General features: G+C 38.6%; 1 protein-coding gene across 4 annotated transcripts in view; it reads left to right on the top strand.

The window, feature by feature from the left end:
* The window catches only part of TBC1D5 (TBC1 domain family member 5), a 537,689-nt gene that overhangs the window by 292,715 nt on the left and 229,792 nt on the right, over positions 1 to 15,182 (top strand). For all 4 annotated transcript variants that reach the window (XM_047768951.1, XM_047768932.1, XM_047768961.1 and 1 more), the window contains 4 exons: positions 1,039 to 1,147; positions 2,881 to 2,970; positions 3,069 to 3,143; positions 4,505 to 4,572. In XM_047768951.1, the coding sequence (XP_047624907.1) occupies positions 1,039 to 1,147; positions 2,881 to 2,970; positions 3,069 to 3,143; positions 4,505 to 4,572 (342 nt within the window). The remainder of the gene's footprint in view (positions 1 to 1,038; positions 1,148 to 2,880; positions 2,971 to 3,068; positions 3,144 to 4,504; positions 4,573 to 15,182) is intronic.

Here is a 15,182-nt window from a genome sequence, read left to right as displayed (position 1 = left end):
GTGTCTGGCCCGTGACAACAAGTAAATAGAGGAGGATGATTGACAGTTTCTGAGGCTTTCTTTTGAGTTAGTCTCTGAAGAGATTACCAGGCTTGCAGCTTTGGTAGTAAACGTTGTAAGTTTATTGTGGCATTATGGAATCTGAGAGAAATTTTATAATGCTATACTCAGTAGCCTCAACTGTTGACAAATGATTCTTGATGTTTAGTTTGGTACAAGACACAGGGAATATAGGTCTGCTTCCTTTATTCAAACTCAGTAAATGGTTTGGGACAATTAATTTCCAATTGTTTCCCAGTAGAGCAGATTTACTTGTATATTAATGAGGCACAGGTGTTGGGCCCCTGGTGCCTGCATGCCTGGGAGGCACATTTCAGTTGTTTATCTACTCAGCCATAGGTACGGCAAGGTACTCAAGCTTGCCTTTCAGTTTTTACAGTGAGGCTTTTTAATTTTTTGATTTTTTTTTCAAATTTGCCTGCACCTGTTAAAATTTTAAAACTGATCATGTAGAAAGAAGTTGCAGAGATTTCAATAGTAAATAGTACTAAAGATTAAAGAAAGTAGTCTTCTCTTATATTTAACTGCCCAGCCTGACATTACAGAGAAATGGGTTTATTTAAACAGATATTTTAAGTGAGAGGCCAATGTAATCAACCGCCCATGTTTTGGTTGTGTATTTTGGAGCAGGTATATCTTTGTCCGTGGCTGAAGCAGTTATATACTTATATTAATATTTTTTCTTCTTGTTTATTCACTGAACTGCACTACCAACATTTTAGAGGAAATGGAATAGCCTCCATAGACATTATGAATTTCAGTAGCTGGCATAATTATAGCGATCTACATATTCATTAAATCTACAAACGAACTCTGTCCAAAAAGACAGCCATGCGTTCAGAAACAGTACACAACTAAATGTATACGTTTTAAAAGTTGCATTTCTGAGACTTATTTAGAATTAAATTCCTGTAGCACTCCTCTCCAAGCAGAAGAATTTTAACAAAAGGATCCCTATGCTTTGGTTTCTGCATCTAGGAAAGAATGGGAAGAACTCTTTGTAAACAACAATTACTTGGCAACAATAAGGCAGAAGGGGATTAATGGGCAGCTGAGAAGCAGCAGGTTCCGCAGCATTTGCTGGAAGGTAAGGAGAAAATATTTATTTACAGTTAGTGGTTACAGTGTATCAACACATTACCTGATGCCCTGGAAGATCACCCATGCGGGGGATCACTGAATTTTCCGAGAGACTTCACTCTTGCTTTTTTGGCCATCCACGTTTATCTTTCATAGGACATTTGCTAATAAGGTTGAACCCCCTTAGTCCTGGATAACTGGTGATGGTAAAGGAGTCATTTGAAATAATGTTTTTTTTCATCCCATTTGATGGTGCGGAACTCAAGCAACACCTTCATCTGTCCCCAGAGGCGTGAATTCTTGACGCAGGGTGGGAGAAGGGAGATTAATGTTCTCAGGTTCCTGCTATATCAAGTGCTGCCATTTAGCCATCCTCCCTTTTTTGTTCACAAAGAGCAGATGGAAAAGATTTTTCATATTTTTTGTACTAGAAACACCAAGTGAAGGGCAGTGAAAAGGAGAAACGGAGGGAAATTAGGTCAGACTCCTTCCAGGAGAATGGTCATCGGTCACCACACGAGCAAGGATGACGTGCACTATCTCTTTTGCACTTGGAAACCTGTCCCTTTTGGTTCTCTCAAAACGAATTAATTTAGATTGAGACTCACTTTTGAAATGACTTCTGTTGAAAATTTTCAGGGTTTATCTGCATAAATGGAGGGTACAGAGCCTGCGAATGAAGACAGTAAGGAACATGTAATGAATTGGACAGTTTGAAATTTAATAATTTAGATTTAATAATTAAAGTACATTTTTCTTCTGTTGGATGCAGGCAGTTAAGGCAGGGGACGTGCTGCTCAGATGTTTGTGCATGAGGCTTCGTGCCCCTCCCCCACTGCTTGTTGTTTAACTTTGTCTCCTTCCTTGGCTAAAAATAAACTCAAAGCCAGATTTATTTTAATGCTGTATTAAACTAAATTAAATCAAATTTGTCTTTTTAAGAATGCTTGTTATTTTCATAAGCTGATTGCTAGTTGTAAATTACATTTTCTGTTGTAAAAGGAATGGCTTCACTTCTCAGGCTATGTCCTCAGATTCTTCTGCTCTGTCAGTTACCTGCTTGTTTGAAGACAAATCTGAAATTACAAATTGGACCTTGTGCCTGTTAATACACTCCATCGCCCCCCTTACTATAAGAATGTAAAATGGGATTGTACTAGAACGTCAGTGAATTTTTCTTGTTCACTTTTAATATAAATTTGGAGGGGAGATGGGTTCCATGTTGTGGTGTAGCTTTTGAGATCTCGTTCTGAGGCCTTAGTTCTTGTTTGTTTGTTTGTTTCGGCTTTTGTCTTTTTAAGGCTGCACCTGCCACATATGGAGGTTCCCAGGCTAGGGGTCAAATCAGAGCCACAGCCACCGGCCTACACCACAGCCCCAGGAATGCCAGATCCGAGCCGCGTCTGAGACCTACACCATGAGCTCACCACAACGCCAGATCCTTACTTAACCTAATGAGCGAGGCCAGGGAATGAACCCTAGTCTTCATGGATGCTAGTCAGGTTGGTTAACTGCTGAGCCATGAAGGGAACTCCTTATTTTTATTTTTTTGTCGCTTTTTGAATTGTCCAAATTTATGTATTTCTTAAATATCCCCAAATACTATTTACTGAGTGTCAGAATTATTGTATGAATATGAAATACTTTGAATGTGAACATCTTTTTTCAATTGGAATAGTTTCACATTTTACTTCTTAGGATTTTTATAAACATTTCCTCTTTTTTTTTTTTTTTTGACAGCTCTTTCTTTGTGTTCTTCCTCAAGATAAAAGTCAATGGATAAGTAGAATTAAAGAATTAAGAGCATGGTATAGCAACGTTAAAGAAATAGTAAGTCATGCTTTAATTGATGTAATTGTTTTCTTAAGTATGCTTTAAAGTCCAGTAGACTCTGATCTTTGCATGTGTGTTTTCTTTCTTTTTGCCAGCATATCACAAACCCGAGGAAAGTTGTTGGCCAGCAGGACTTGATGATCAATAATCCCCTTTCCCAGGATGAAGGGGTAAAGTTTGTTTATTCATATTTGAACCTCTTTTGCCCATAAGAATATGCTTATGAGTCTCCTCTTCAATCACCATGAAAGCAGTGTTACTCCAAACCAGTTATAATTTCTTTACCCCACGTATTTATCCCACCTGAAGCCAGATGGGAGTTATTCGATGCTGTATCAGGCTAGTGTTGCAGGAACCTGATGGTCTACTTCTGTGGAATGGCACTGCTGAGGAGAAGCCCCAGGAACCCTCCCCAGCAAGAGCTGAGTGTCAGATAGAGAAGAATAGGAAGATGAGGGTAGATCTGTCTTACCAAGGTTGGAGTGGGGGAGGCTGAGGAGAGCCTCCCTTCATGGCAGAAGGCTTCACCTGGAGGGATTAGCTCACACAAAGGGACTGTTTGTAGTGAATCTGTGAGGAAGTTTTTAAAGGTTATGAAAAAGATAGGCCGACCTCCACTCATATTCCAGTAAAGATGAGGAGTAATTACCACCTCAGAGGTATTGTGTAGCTTCTTCAATTGCTGCGCTAATTCCCATTTCCTAACAGAAAATTGTTAACAGTAATTTGTTTCTAGTTTCTATATAACATTAGCATTTCTTTTTCCTGATACATGTAATTATTATAATATAGTTCATGGGATACCAGCATGAAATATTAAGTAACTTTTAAAACTTTAATTTCCCTTTTTAAAAAGTATGTAAAAATAAGTTCAATTAAAAAACCAGGAGTCCCTTTTGTGGCTCAGCGGGTTAAGAACCGACATAGTCTCTGTGAAGATGTGGGTTCAATCTCTGGCCTCACTCACTATATTAAAGATCCAGTGTTGCTGCAGGCTGCATTATAGGTCACAGATTTGGCTCCAGTTTGACCCCCGGCCCGGGAACTTCCATATGCTGCAGGTGTGGCCATAAAAAGAAGAAAAAAAAATATATATATATAGATATATATATCTATATATCTATATATAAATGCTTTGTAGAAAACATTGCATGTCTTTCTTAGTGCACTGGCAGTTCTGTTCAGGTTCGGGTGGGACCAGTTGGCCTTTGGCCCTCCTCTAATGCAGGCCAACCTTTTTGTTGCTAAGGGGGTAGCAGCAGGTGTATAGCAGTAAGTGTATCATTCACTCTAAATAGTAGAAAAATTTAAATGTATACAATAATGTCACTTTAAAAATTGATGTTAGAATGTATTTTTGAGATTAAACTAGATTTTAATAAGAAAAAATTTCCAATTTCAGGTTTCCTGTCTGCAGTGGGAAATAATAACTCAGAGAAGGATAAATTTAATCATAAATTATTAAATTCAAGTCATAAAAGTTAAGCAAAGGTATGATATTATTTTAAATAGGTTGTTTATCTTATTTCAGAGTCTTTGGAACAAATTCTTCCAAGATAAAGAACTTCGTTCAATGATCGAACAGGATGTCAAAAGAACGTATGTAGAACTGTTTACAGTTTACTTTCAATAATTCAAACTGGTGTTATCTCTTTGTAATTGGAGAAAAATACAGAATCTATGAGGAGCCTTCATTGATGCAGTATTCTACTTGTGGTAGTTATTTTGGCCAAATTTTGATAATAAGAATTACTTCCTTAAAGATAATTTTTTGTGTTCCCTTTGTCAAAATAAATTATAATATCAATAATATTAAGATAATATTTAGATACTTAAATATTTGAATCAATTTTTCAATTTCCAGTGGTTATTTGAAGTCATGTACTTCTGATTAAGGTTATATTACGTAGTCCTAATACTGATTTTGCTAGAAAAAATTATCTTTTGCTTCACACTTTTGAGTCCTTTTCTAATCAAATTACTCTTTAAATGACAGTTGTTCTTTTTACCCCTCTCATTTCTCTTCCTCTTGACACCATTCAGGCTTGCAAACAACTCAGCCTACTCAGGATTTATCATGTGAAGATTAGTTTTTATTTAGCATATAATTAATGTCTATAACTTTTATATATTGGACCTCATCTTTTTGGGTCATATAGCGAGAAGCACATGGCATTTGTGTAGGAAGAGTCTAGGGTAAGTTCTAGGAACATAGGCTATAATCCTGGGCAAATTAATTTCAGCGAACATCTTTCCTTCTTAGATGACCTTTTCTCTAAAACAGAGATAATAGTGATCACCTCACAGGATTGTTATAGATGAAGGAGGATATGTTGTAATCGTAGTAAATTAGATCCGGTTATACTCTAAACTGCAAACTGCGTAAACGTTAGCCAATTTAAGTTCATCAGTGGGATCTGGGATGAGTCAGCTGCGTGCGTCCTTGTGTCTCTGGGGCTTCTTTCCAGGTCCTCCTGCAGCTCTGCCTGTCTGCTTCCGTCCTGGTTCAACTCCTAGTACAGTACAGGGTCAGGGCTACTGGCTCTCTGACAGTCGTCTCTCTCCAGGTCCCAAACAGAATAAGCAGATAACCAGATGACAGGGGCTGTTACAAGTATACTACACCTTTAACAAATGAGATTGAGATTTTCTTTTTCTTCCTTTTCCTTTTTTTTTTCTTTTCTTTTTTCCTGCTTTTTAGAGCCAAATCCGCAGCACATGGAAGTTCCCAGGTTAGGCGTCGAATTGAAACTGCCAGCCTACACCACAACCATAGCAACATGGGATCTGAGCCGCATCTGTGACCTACATCACAGCTCATGGCAACACCAGATCCCAGACCCAGTGAACAAGGCCAGGAATCGAACCCAGGTTGTCATAGATACTAGTCAGATTCGTTTCCAGCTGCAGCACAATGGGAACTCCCACAAATGAGATTTTCTATTTTAAAACAGAAACAACTCAAAGGAGTCATAGGTTCAGAGAAGGGCAAAACCATAGATAACTAGCTGTGGTAATGGGTTGGAGGGTGGGAGGTGTGGGGCATTTTGATGAGCTTGAGATAACCTGTCAACCCAGGACTGAGCAGTTATAGGGAAGTTGCCCTCAGGAGTCAGGATGGTGCTCGATCTCCAACACGTTGTGCTGGTTCACAGGAGGCACTCGATAAATATTTATTGGTTAGAACAAAAGAATGACTTCCCTCACTAATCATTTAAGTAACTGAGTAATCAGTAGCAGTGAAATGGGACTGACAAAAACAAGATGCACAGTATATATTGCTAATCAAGTGGTATAGGTATCTTTTTAAAAAATGTGAGGGAATTATCTTAGAAAACTTGCCAGCTTCAGTTTGCAGTGACTAAAAAAAAGGATTTTAATCAGTGTTTTACTATTATCAAGTGAAAATGGATGCACCATGGCACTGGGGCAGTGTCTTACCCTGGAGGCCATGTGGGCCAGACTAGCTAAAAGAAATAGCAAAGAAAAGAAGGGGAAAGTAAAAGCTGGATGGCCAGACAAAACAGGAGGTGGCGTTGGGAGCCTCTTCATTTTGGTTACTTAGCTCAAACATCTCTTTGTTGCTATTTGAGAAGTGTCATTTCTCAAAAGCTTTATTCTCATAACTATTCGGGATTATATTTTCTGTGTGTTTTTCTTATAAAAACGTGTGTGTGTGTCTAACACACAGGCATGGCTATTTTTTCCTCATAATTTGTGTCCACTGTGCATTTTAATTAAGTTGGTAAACCTGAGATCCAGGCAAGACCGCTAGAAGGCCCTGTGGTTCACAGCATAGGAGGAATGTTTGCATTCTCCTTCCCCAGAAGGCTCTCCATGGCTCTGTCCATATCTAGAGCAAGTCTCTTTGCCATCTGTATCTCTGTTTTGTGGCAAGTAACTTAGCTTGTAAGGTAAGGCTGTCAGTCTTACTTTAAAGCCACCAAATTGCCTCATCATAAAAGTTGAGTAGCTTGAATAACTTGACCACTTTAGGCAATACACTCTCTTTATAAGGCACTACATGGTCTCAAATCCACAGTTTTCAATCCAGTCTGTACAGCAACTCATAAGGCAGTAGGAGAAGAGAGCAAAAAGTACAGTTCAGTGAATGTTACACAGTGTTTTATTCTGTCACTAGCAACTGTGAATTTGTTTTTTTTGTTTGTTGTCTGTTTAGGGCTGTACCTGTGGCGTATTGAGGTTCTCAGGCTAGTGGTTGAATCAGACCTGTAGCCACTGGCTTACACCACAGCCACAGCAATGCCAGTTCCAAGCCTCACCTGTGACCTACATCACAGTTCATGGCAACACTGGATCCTTAACCCACTGAGTGAGACCAGGGATTGAACCTGCGTCCTCATGGTTACTAGTCAGATTCGTTTCCGCTGAGCCACGGCCAGAACTCCCAGTTTGTTTTTTTAAATGTACGCTTCATTGAATGTCTGCTCTGTTTCAGGCCCATCCTTTGTGTGGGGGAGTAGAGTAGGGAGTGAGACAGACAAGGTCCTGCCATCACAGGATGCACAGTAGTGTTGGGGTGCGGGGGGAGTGAGATAGTAAGTGTGTGGAGATGAAGAACATAATGGTAGATGGTGGTTACTGCTGTGAATAAAGCAGAGTAGTAGGTTAGCTAGATGTGGCCACTTTAGGAGTTGTGATCAGAACTGAGAAGATGACATTTGAGCTGAGATGTGAAAAAAAATTTTTTAAAGCCATCCATGTGAAGATCTAGGAGGAGAACATTCCAGGCAGAGGAATAGCTTGTGCAAAGTCCTCAGTGAAAATGAGCTCAGTATTTCGAGGAACAAAAGGAGGGCAGGTGTGGTTGGAGGCAGGTGATTTCAGTAGGGAAATTTGAGAGGAGGGAGAATGCCAAACAAGCACTCCTGCTGGCCTTAGTGAGGAGTTTGCATTTGACTCCACTGGGAAGCCACTGGGGGGGATATAGGGCAGGGATGACATCTGACAAGAGGACTCTGGCTGCCATGCAGTGAGGTGAAGGTGGACGTGAGCGTGGCAGCTGGAATTGCAGCTGGGAGTCTGCTGCCAGTGTCCCAAGGTCAGGAGTGTCAGTGATGGAGACGGAAGATCAGTTGAAGATACAGATTTTATTTTATACACCCATGGCATGTGGAAGATCCTGGGCCAGGGATTGAACCTGCACTGCAGTAGTGACCCATGCTGCTTCAGTGACAATGCTGGATCCTTAACTGCTAGGCCACTAGGGAACTCTCACTTTTATATTTTTAAATACAAATTGGGGGTCATTATTTGTAGCTTTCTCACATTCATCAGTTCTGTTCCTTTTTTACTGCTCTGTTTCAGGTCCTTCCTGCTTCTTTATTTAGAGATGCTTACTGTTTAATTGTTTTCTTTGGATCTATCAACTTTCTTTTCCAACCCAACCCCTGTGTTATAACCCTTTTTTCCCAAAGCACATTTCTAATCGTGCTACTGCTTACCTAATCTAAGACCTTCTGTCACTCTGTGGTTTACAGAGCACGTACTTACCCAGTCTCCCTAACACACACAGAGCCCCCTTTTTGGGCTTTCCAATTGCCTTTCTGTTACTGATTTCTAGTGTAATTCCATTGTGGTCTGAGGGCAGGCAGTGTAAAATTTCTGTTCTGTCAAATTTGTGAAGGTATGTGTTATGACTTAGAATGTGATCTGTTTCTGTGAATGTTCCATGTGAGCTGGAAAAGAATGTGTAACCTGCTGTTGTTGGATGAAGTAGTCTGTGAATGTCAATTAGATCCAGTTGATTGATGAGATTGCTGAGTTCAACTCTGTCCTTACTGATTTTCTGCCTGCCGGGTCTGTCCATTTCTGGTAGAGTGGATTTTTTTTTTTAAATTTCTCTTTGCAGTTTTATCAGGTTTTGCCTTGCATAGTGTGATGCTTGTTTTTAGGCAGACACATGGTAAGGACTGTATGTTTTCTTGGAGAATGATCCCAGCAGAATTGAAAGAATTGAAAGCAGCCCAAAGAAAAAGTTACAGTGCGGGATAATGGTCCCATGGTAGAAAGAGTACGTACAGGAGCTCTGGTGACAGCCCAGAGTTCACCTTTCAGACCTGGTGGTAACCCCTGGAGACCTGATCTTTTTTTGTCTCACTGCAGAGTCGAGATGATGCTTAATAAATGCATTTATGAATCTTATCAATGATGATCAGTGTTGTAATACAGTCCCTGACATTTTCAATCTTCAGAGACATAAGCACACTTAAAAAATACTATTGTCAGCCTTCTAGTGTGAGTTTAAACAAGATAATTTCATCTGGTAAGCTGTGTTGTTGCCATCATTATTGAATTTATTTGATCTGAATATGTCACTGTATTAAATATTATCTCCTTTTTCAACTAATTTTAATATTCTTTTATTCTGCTAACCCTTTTTTGCCTCAAAGGGTTTTGTATTCATTTCAATTAATTGTTCCTTATCTGAATCTAGTGAGGTTGTTACAGTTCTCATTTTTATTACTGAATGAAAAAACTGATAATCAAAAGGTAAATCAAGAAGCTTCCAATTTACAGCTTTCCTAATTCAGAACTTGAATCGTCCATTCTGAACCAATTTTGCCAGGCTTCAAAGGCTGTATGTAACATTAAATGAAATTCAGTATTATTTGAAATGATGGGAAATATTGAGTTCAGAATAAAATATCATTTCCATATTAGATACCAAAGAAGTCTGTTATTTGGTCTATCAAGGTCTATTCTAAAAGTATATTTTTAGTGTCTATAACATCATTTGCAAATTAACATATTTATAAGCTATTGCCAAATAGTGTCATGTTTTCTTCAAATGCATTCTCCCTCTCTCTTGAATCAAATGATTAAAATTCTTTAGCTTACTTTTATCGCTGTAACTGTCACTATATTTAAAAATCGATCTGATTGTCTCTTGGGCATGCTGGTTGCTGTCCTCAATTTCTGGTCCTCATGTTTCTGGTTATTGTAGAGTTATTGCAGTTAGCACTTCAGGCAGCTTGCTCCTCATTTAATTTCATTCTGTCCCACTTTAATCTCCATGGCATGATAAGATCTTTAAAGATGCAGCTTTCTTATTTAATGCTTCCTTTTGTTTATAGTTCTTGTATGGGCCAAGCTTTAGATATAATGTATTGAAGAAAACTTTGTTTCCTCATTTTTTTTAATCATACCATTTGATATTTTGTGGATTCATTAATAATTATTAAGATTTTCTCTTTAAAACCATCGATGTGTGCTGTCCAGGTTGGGAACCACTAGGCACCTGTGACTTTTAAATTAATTTAGATTAAATAAAATAAATCTTCATAAGCACATCTCAAGTGCTGATGCTACTGTATAGGGTAGCTCAGATGTAAAATGTTTCTGTCATTCTAGGAAATTCTGTTGGACAGTGCTTTGTTAATAATTCTTATATTTTTGTGTAGTATATGATAGGAATGTTTGCTTTTTATTTTTTGTTCATAGTGAACTTTTAGATATGATCATACTTAATATTTACATTTATTTTCTTTCTCTGCCCTTAAGAAACTTCCATGACTTTTCATAGTATAGAAGTCTTATCTGAGTTTTTGGTCAAATTTAGTTATTATGTTACATTGTCCTGGGAAACTTGAAATTAGACTGCTTAGAAAATGTTTTCTATATTAAGATCATACAAAAATGATTTTACATCGTTAACTTGTTGATTTTATTTTTTCTTATTTAAAGTCCATCTTCTCCATAGTTCCTGTTTGGGGGGAAATACTGCAGGTTCCCTAGTTCAGTGTTGATTGTCACACTTAACAAAGTTCAAATATCCCAAATGCTGGTATCTTTTATACAATTTCCTCCAAGCCCCCCCCCTTTTTTTTTCTTAGATAAAAATCAAATTCCTCAGGGAAAGAAGATTTTACAGGCAATTTCAGAGCAGAATTGATTTGGGTGTGTGTTAATGCAGACAATCTGCCCAGTGTTAAAATGTTAAAGAGAAAAAAAACCACACAAGCTGCCATGTTCGTGTGATCACACCAAAATAGCAGCTTGTATTTATATTTTCAGTCTCCTCGAGGTGGACTGCAGGCACACATGAATGGGTGGCTGTACTTGGTGTTGTGTTGTGATTTTATTTGATGCAGGCAGAGCACACGCTTGTGCATGCGCGACCAGCCTCGCATATGCACTTGTTCACAGCCGCGAAAGCGAAAACTACAACACAAGCCGCTCTCTGCGAGTTGTCGGCAACCCGTGTGTGTGTTTCTTAAATATTAAAGAGGGGGAGAAACAGATTTTCAGGAATAGAAGAAACAATTCTTCTGTCAAATGGCCTGTAGTCCTTCCTCATTTGACAACATTTAAGGTAAAAACCAAATATTTGCTTCTTATGGTTACAGATACATGCATATATATATATACTATATATATATATTTAGAAATATGTATTTTCCTGCACTGCTCATGTCTTTAAAGTGGATTTTTCTCATTTCTGTTCCATTTAAGCATGCAAATTCTTACCATACATTTGTTCCAATTTATGGGATATTTTTAAACTTTAAAGAAATTGTATAGTCTTTGAGTGAAAATATAGGTGTATTTGCTGCAGTTGTGGTGCTTTGCTTAGCATCCTGGCCCTTCAAGTCTTTGGAGTTTGGGAGCAGTAGTCCATGTAGTGGAAGCACAGTGCTATCACCCTGGGCTGCTGGCCAGAAGGGTTTTTGCTTTTGATATCCTCCTTGTGAATTAAGCCAAATTTTTTTAGCACTATTTATAGGTGTGGGTTTACATATCGATTATGAGAAAGTTACTAAGTAAAGTCTGGTGGGTGGTGAAGCAATACCTTATCCTGAAATATTCCTGGTAGGCCTAGCCTGTTCAGCAGTTTAACAGTATTTCCAGAACTTTCATGCAGATTTTGAATTGAAGCCGCTTAAGTACTTCAAGGGTAAATGCTTTAAATTGCTTTAAAATTTTTCCTTAATTGTTGAAATACTGCAAAATAAAGTACGTATTTTCAGTGACAAAGTTTTGCACTTAAGTGCATATTTTTTTATCTACTTATATATATTTTCACATTTATGGTATCAGTAGAAAGTTTTGTGTTTTTTGAGACAAGGAAGCAGTGGCGTAGAGGGCATGCTGTGTAATTCAGGGCTTTGGAAATCTCAGAAGAACCTTTGATGCAAATCTGTACTTAGATGGGGGCAGATACCAGCTCCTGAAACTCCAGCTCTACCTACCTTCTCCCCACTGTGCATTTTTTGGATATTTCCTGTCATCCTAACCCTTCTGCTTCATCATCTCACCTGTAGGGTGATTTCAAACACCCACCTTCCATGTTAGAGTCTTGGAGATTTTTTTCCTATCTTCTTAGGGTGGATCCTATCATTGTCATCACAACCAGTTCCGACTTTTCTTTGCCTTTTAAAATCAGTGTTCACCTCTAGTGAAGGCTATATATTGCTCTTATCTTCACTAATTGCAAAAAAACAATGGTAGCAAAACCGTGGTCTGGCCTTCTCACCTCCAGTCCCTAGTTTGTGATTTAACTTTCATCTTTCATTTGTTTGTAGGTTTGTAGATTTAATTATTCATTTAACAAATCCTCCCGGTGAGAGCAGTTCCCCTGTGTTCCCTTATTGTGCAGCTCTCTGCTCACATGCCCCTTTTCAAAAAGTGTTTTGCTCTGTCAGTTAAAAGAAAAAAGAAAAATAAAAAAAATACTACTTGAGAAATTGCTATATACCCACCTACTATTCTAAAGGCCGAGAATCTTGATAAAGAAAATAGTGCCTATTTGAGTGTGAAGAAAAGGGAACCCTCCTACACTGTTGGTAGGAATGTAAATTGGTGCAGCCACTATGGAAGTCAGTATGGGGGTTCCTCAAAAATATAAAAACAGAGTTGCGATATGATCCAGCAATCCCACTCCTGGGCATATACTAGATAAAACTCTAATTTGAAAGATACATGCACCCCTATGTTCATAACAGCACTTGCAGGTATCAAAGCCTTTGTAAGTTTACCTGTTGCCACATAATATATACCACCAACCAAAATGTAATGACTTGGAGCAATAATCATGTATTTCATAGTTGCTGGATATAAGGAGTTTTGGAGCAGCTAAGGTTCTGGCTCTGAAGACGCTCCTAAGCTTGCAGTCAGGTGTCAGCTGAGGAGGCTTGATTCAGGCTGAAGAACCCATGGTGGTTTCTCTACATGTGGATGTCTCCATGGTGTTGCTTAAGTATCTTTTCTACAGAGGAGTCTTCCCCCAAAGTAAACAATCCGAGAAGGAAAGGAGGTGTGTTAAAGATTGGCAGATGTATTTTTAAAACCATCACAATCTGGAGTTCCCGGATTGTGGCTCAGCAAGTTAAGAACCCGACATAGTCTCTACAAGGATACAGGTTTGATCCTTGGCCTAGCTCAGTGGATTAAAGATCCAGGGTTGCAGCAAGCTGCAGTGTAGGTCATAGATGCAGTTGGGATCTGGCATTGCTGTGGCATAGGCCTGCACTGTAGCTCTGATTCGACCCCTAACCTGGAACTTCCATATGCTACAGGTGGGGCCATTAAAAAGAAGAAAACAAAACACTGCAATCCATATGTCCCAGATGACCTTTTCCATTCCATCCAGCTGGCAGGGGAAATGTGGGTGTGGAATGGGGTGGTCCCCTGTCACGATCACTCTCACCCCATGGGCTAGTGCTCACCTGGCCTCAGTTAACTGAAGAGGAAGCTGGAGAGTGTAGTCCAGCTGTGTGCCTGGAAAGAAGAGGAAGCAGATTTGGTGCATGGTGAAAACATCAACCAAAGTAGGGGGTGTAGGAATAAAAATAATTCCCTGTGGTATATAGCAGGACCTCATTGTTCTATTCATTCTAAATGTAACACTTTGCATCTATCAACTTTGAACTCCCAGTCCATCCCACTCTCAACCCCTCTCCCTTGGCAACCACAAGTCTGTTCTCCAAGTTTATGAGTCTGTTTCTATTCTGTAGATAAGTTTATATGTGCCATATAAACGACTTTTTTTGGAGGGGCGGGGCACACCTGTGGTATATGGAAGTTCCCAGGCTAGGAGCCCAATTGTAGCTGTAGCTGATGGCCTACATCACAGCCATAGCAATGCAGGATCCAAGCCACCTCTGCCATCTACACCACAGCTCATGGCAACGCTGGATCCTTAACTCACTGAGCAGGGCCAGGGATTGAACTTGGGTCCTCATGGATACTAGTTGGGTTCATAACCCCCTGAGCCACAACAGGAACTCCCAGTCATAAACTACTTTTGTGACAAAATTAGTGCCATTTATCATTCATAGATCTTATGATGGTAAGTTAAGATGACCACAAGAGTCCATGAAGAAGAGTAGTGGAAGTTAGCAGTGGTTTTCAAAATTATAGTGATTTGTACTTCAGGATAACTAAAAATTGATGAGGGTAAATTTTTCTTTATATATGTATTTTGGATAATAATGGAAGGAAAAATGATAGAATTGCAGTTTTACCATTTTACACCGTCTAAATGCATTAATACATCTAGACAGTGACCATCGGTCATCATAAATAGAGACATAAGCTAAAAATATAAGCCTCCTGATGGAAGTGACCAGTCACTTGTGATGGTGAAAGATAATATGAGAAAGAGAGTGTGTATGGATGTATGACTGGGTCATTTTGCTGTACAGCAGAAATTGACGGAACAATGTAAATCAACTATAATAAAAATTTTAAAAGATACTGAATATCAAAAAGATTTTTAAAAACTTACAATCAAACCTTTATTGCCTAGGGGTATGGGGTTATTTCAACATACAGACCAAAGCCCTTGCCAAGTTTTATATCTCTTGATATTGGTTTGCAGTATGTAAAATTTGTCTGTTTAGTACCTTGACACATCTTGAGGGGGAAACTGCTATATTTTAAATAGTGATCAATTAAGTTAAAACTGAATTACCACTTTTTTTCCATCAAGTAAAAATCTTAGATGGTATTAGTTTAAATCACATCATGGAGTACTTTAATATTATTTTCTCTTTGCCTTTTATCTCTGTCAGAGTTTCATCCTCATCTCTTTACCATCTCCACTTTCACTTTTGGTCAAATGTAGAAGTTACATCTCTCGGACTTTGATTTTCTAATAATAATGAAATTTATTTTCAGTTCCTGTTTATTATAATTATTTTCTCCCTTTACTTTCCTATCAGATCATTTGGCTTGAACGAATCAAA

The sequence above is a fragment of the Phacochoerus africanus genome, chromosome 1 (assembly GCF_016906955.1).
Source record: "Phacochoerus africanus isolate WHEZ1 chromosome 1, ROS_Pafr_v1, whole genome shotgun sequence".
NCBI lineage: Eukaryota > Metazoa > Chordata > Mammalia > Artiodactyla > Suidae > Phacochoerus > Phacochoerus africanus.
This window is presented reverse-complemented; position numbering and strand designations above follow the sequence as displayed.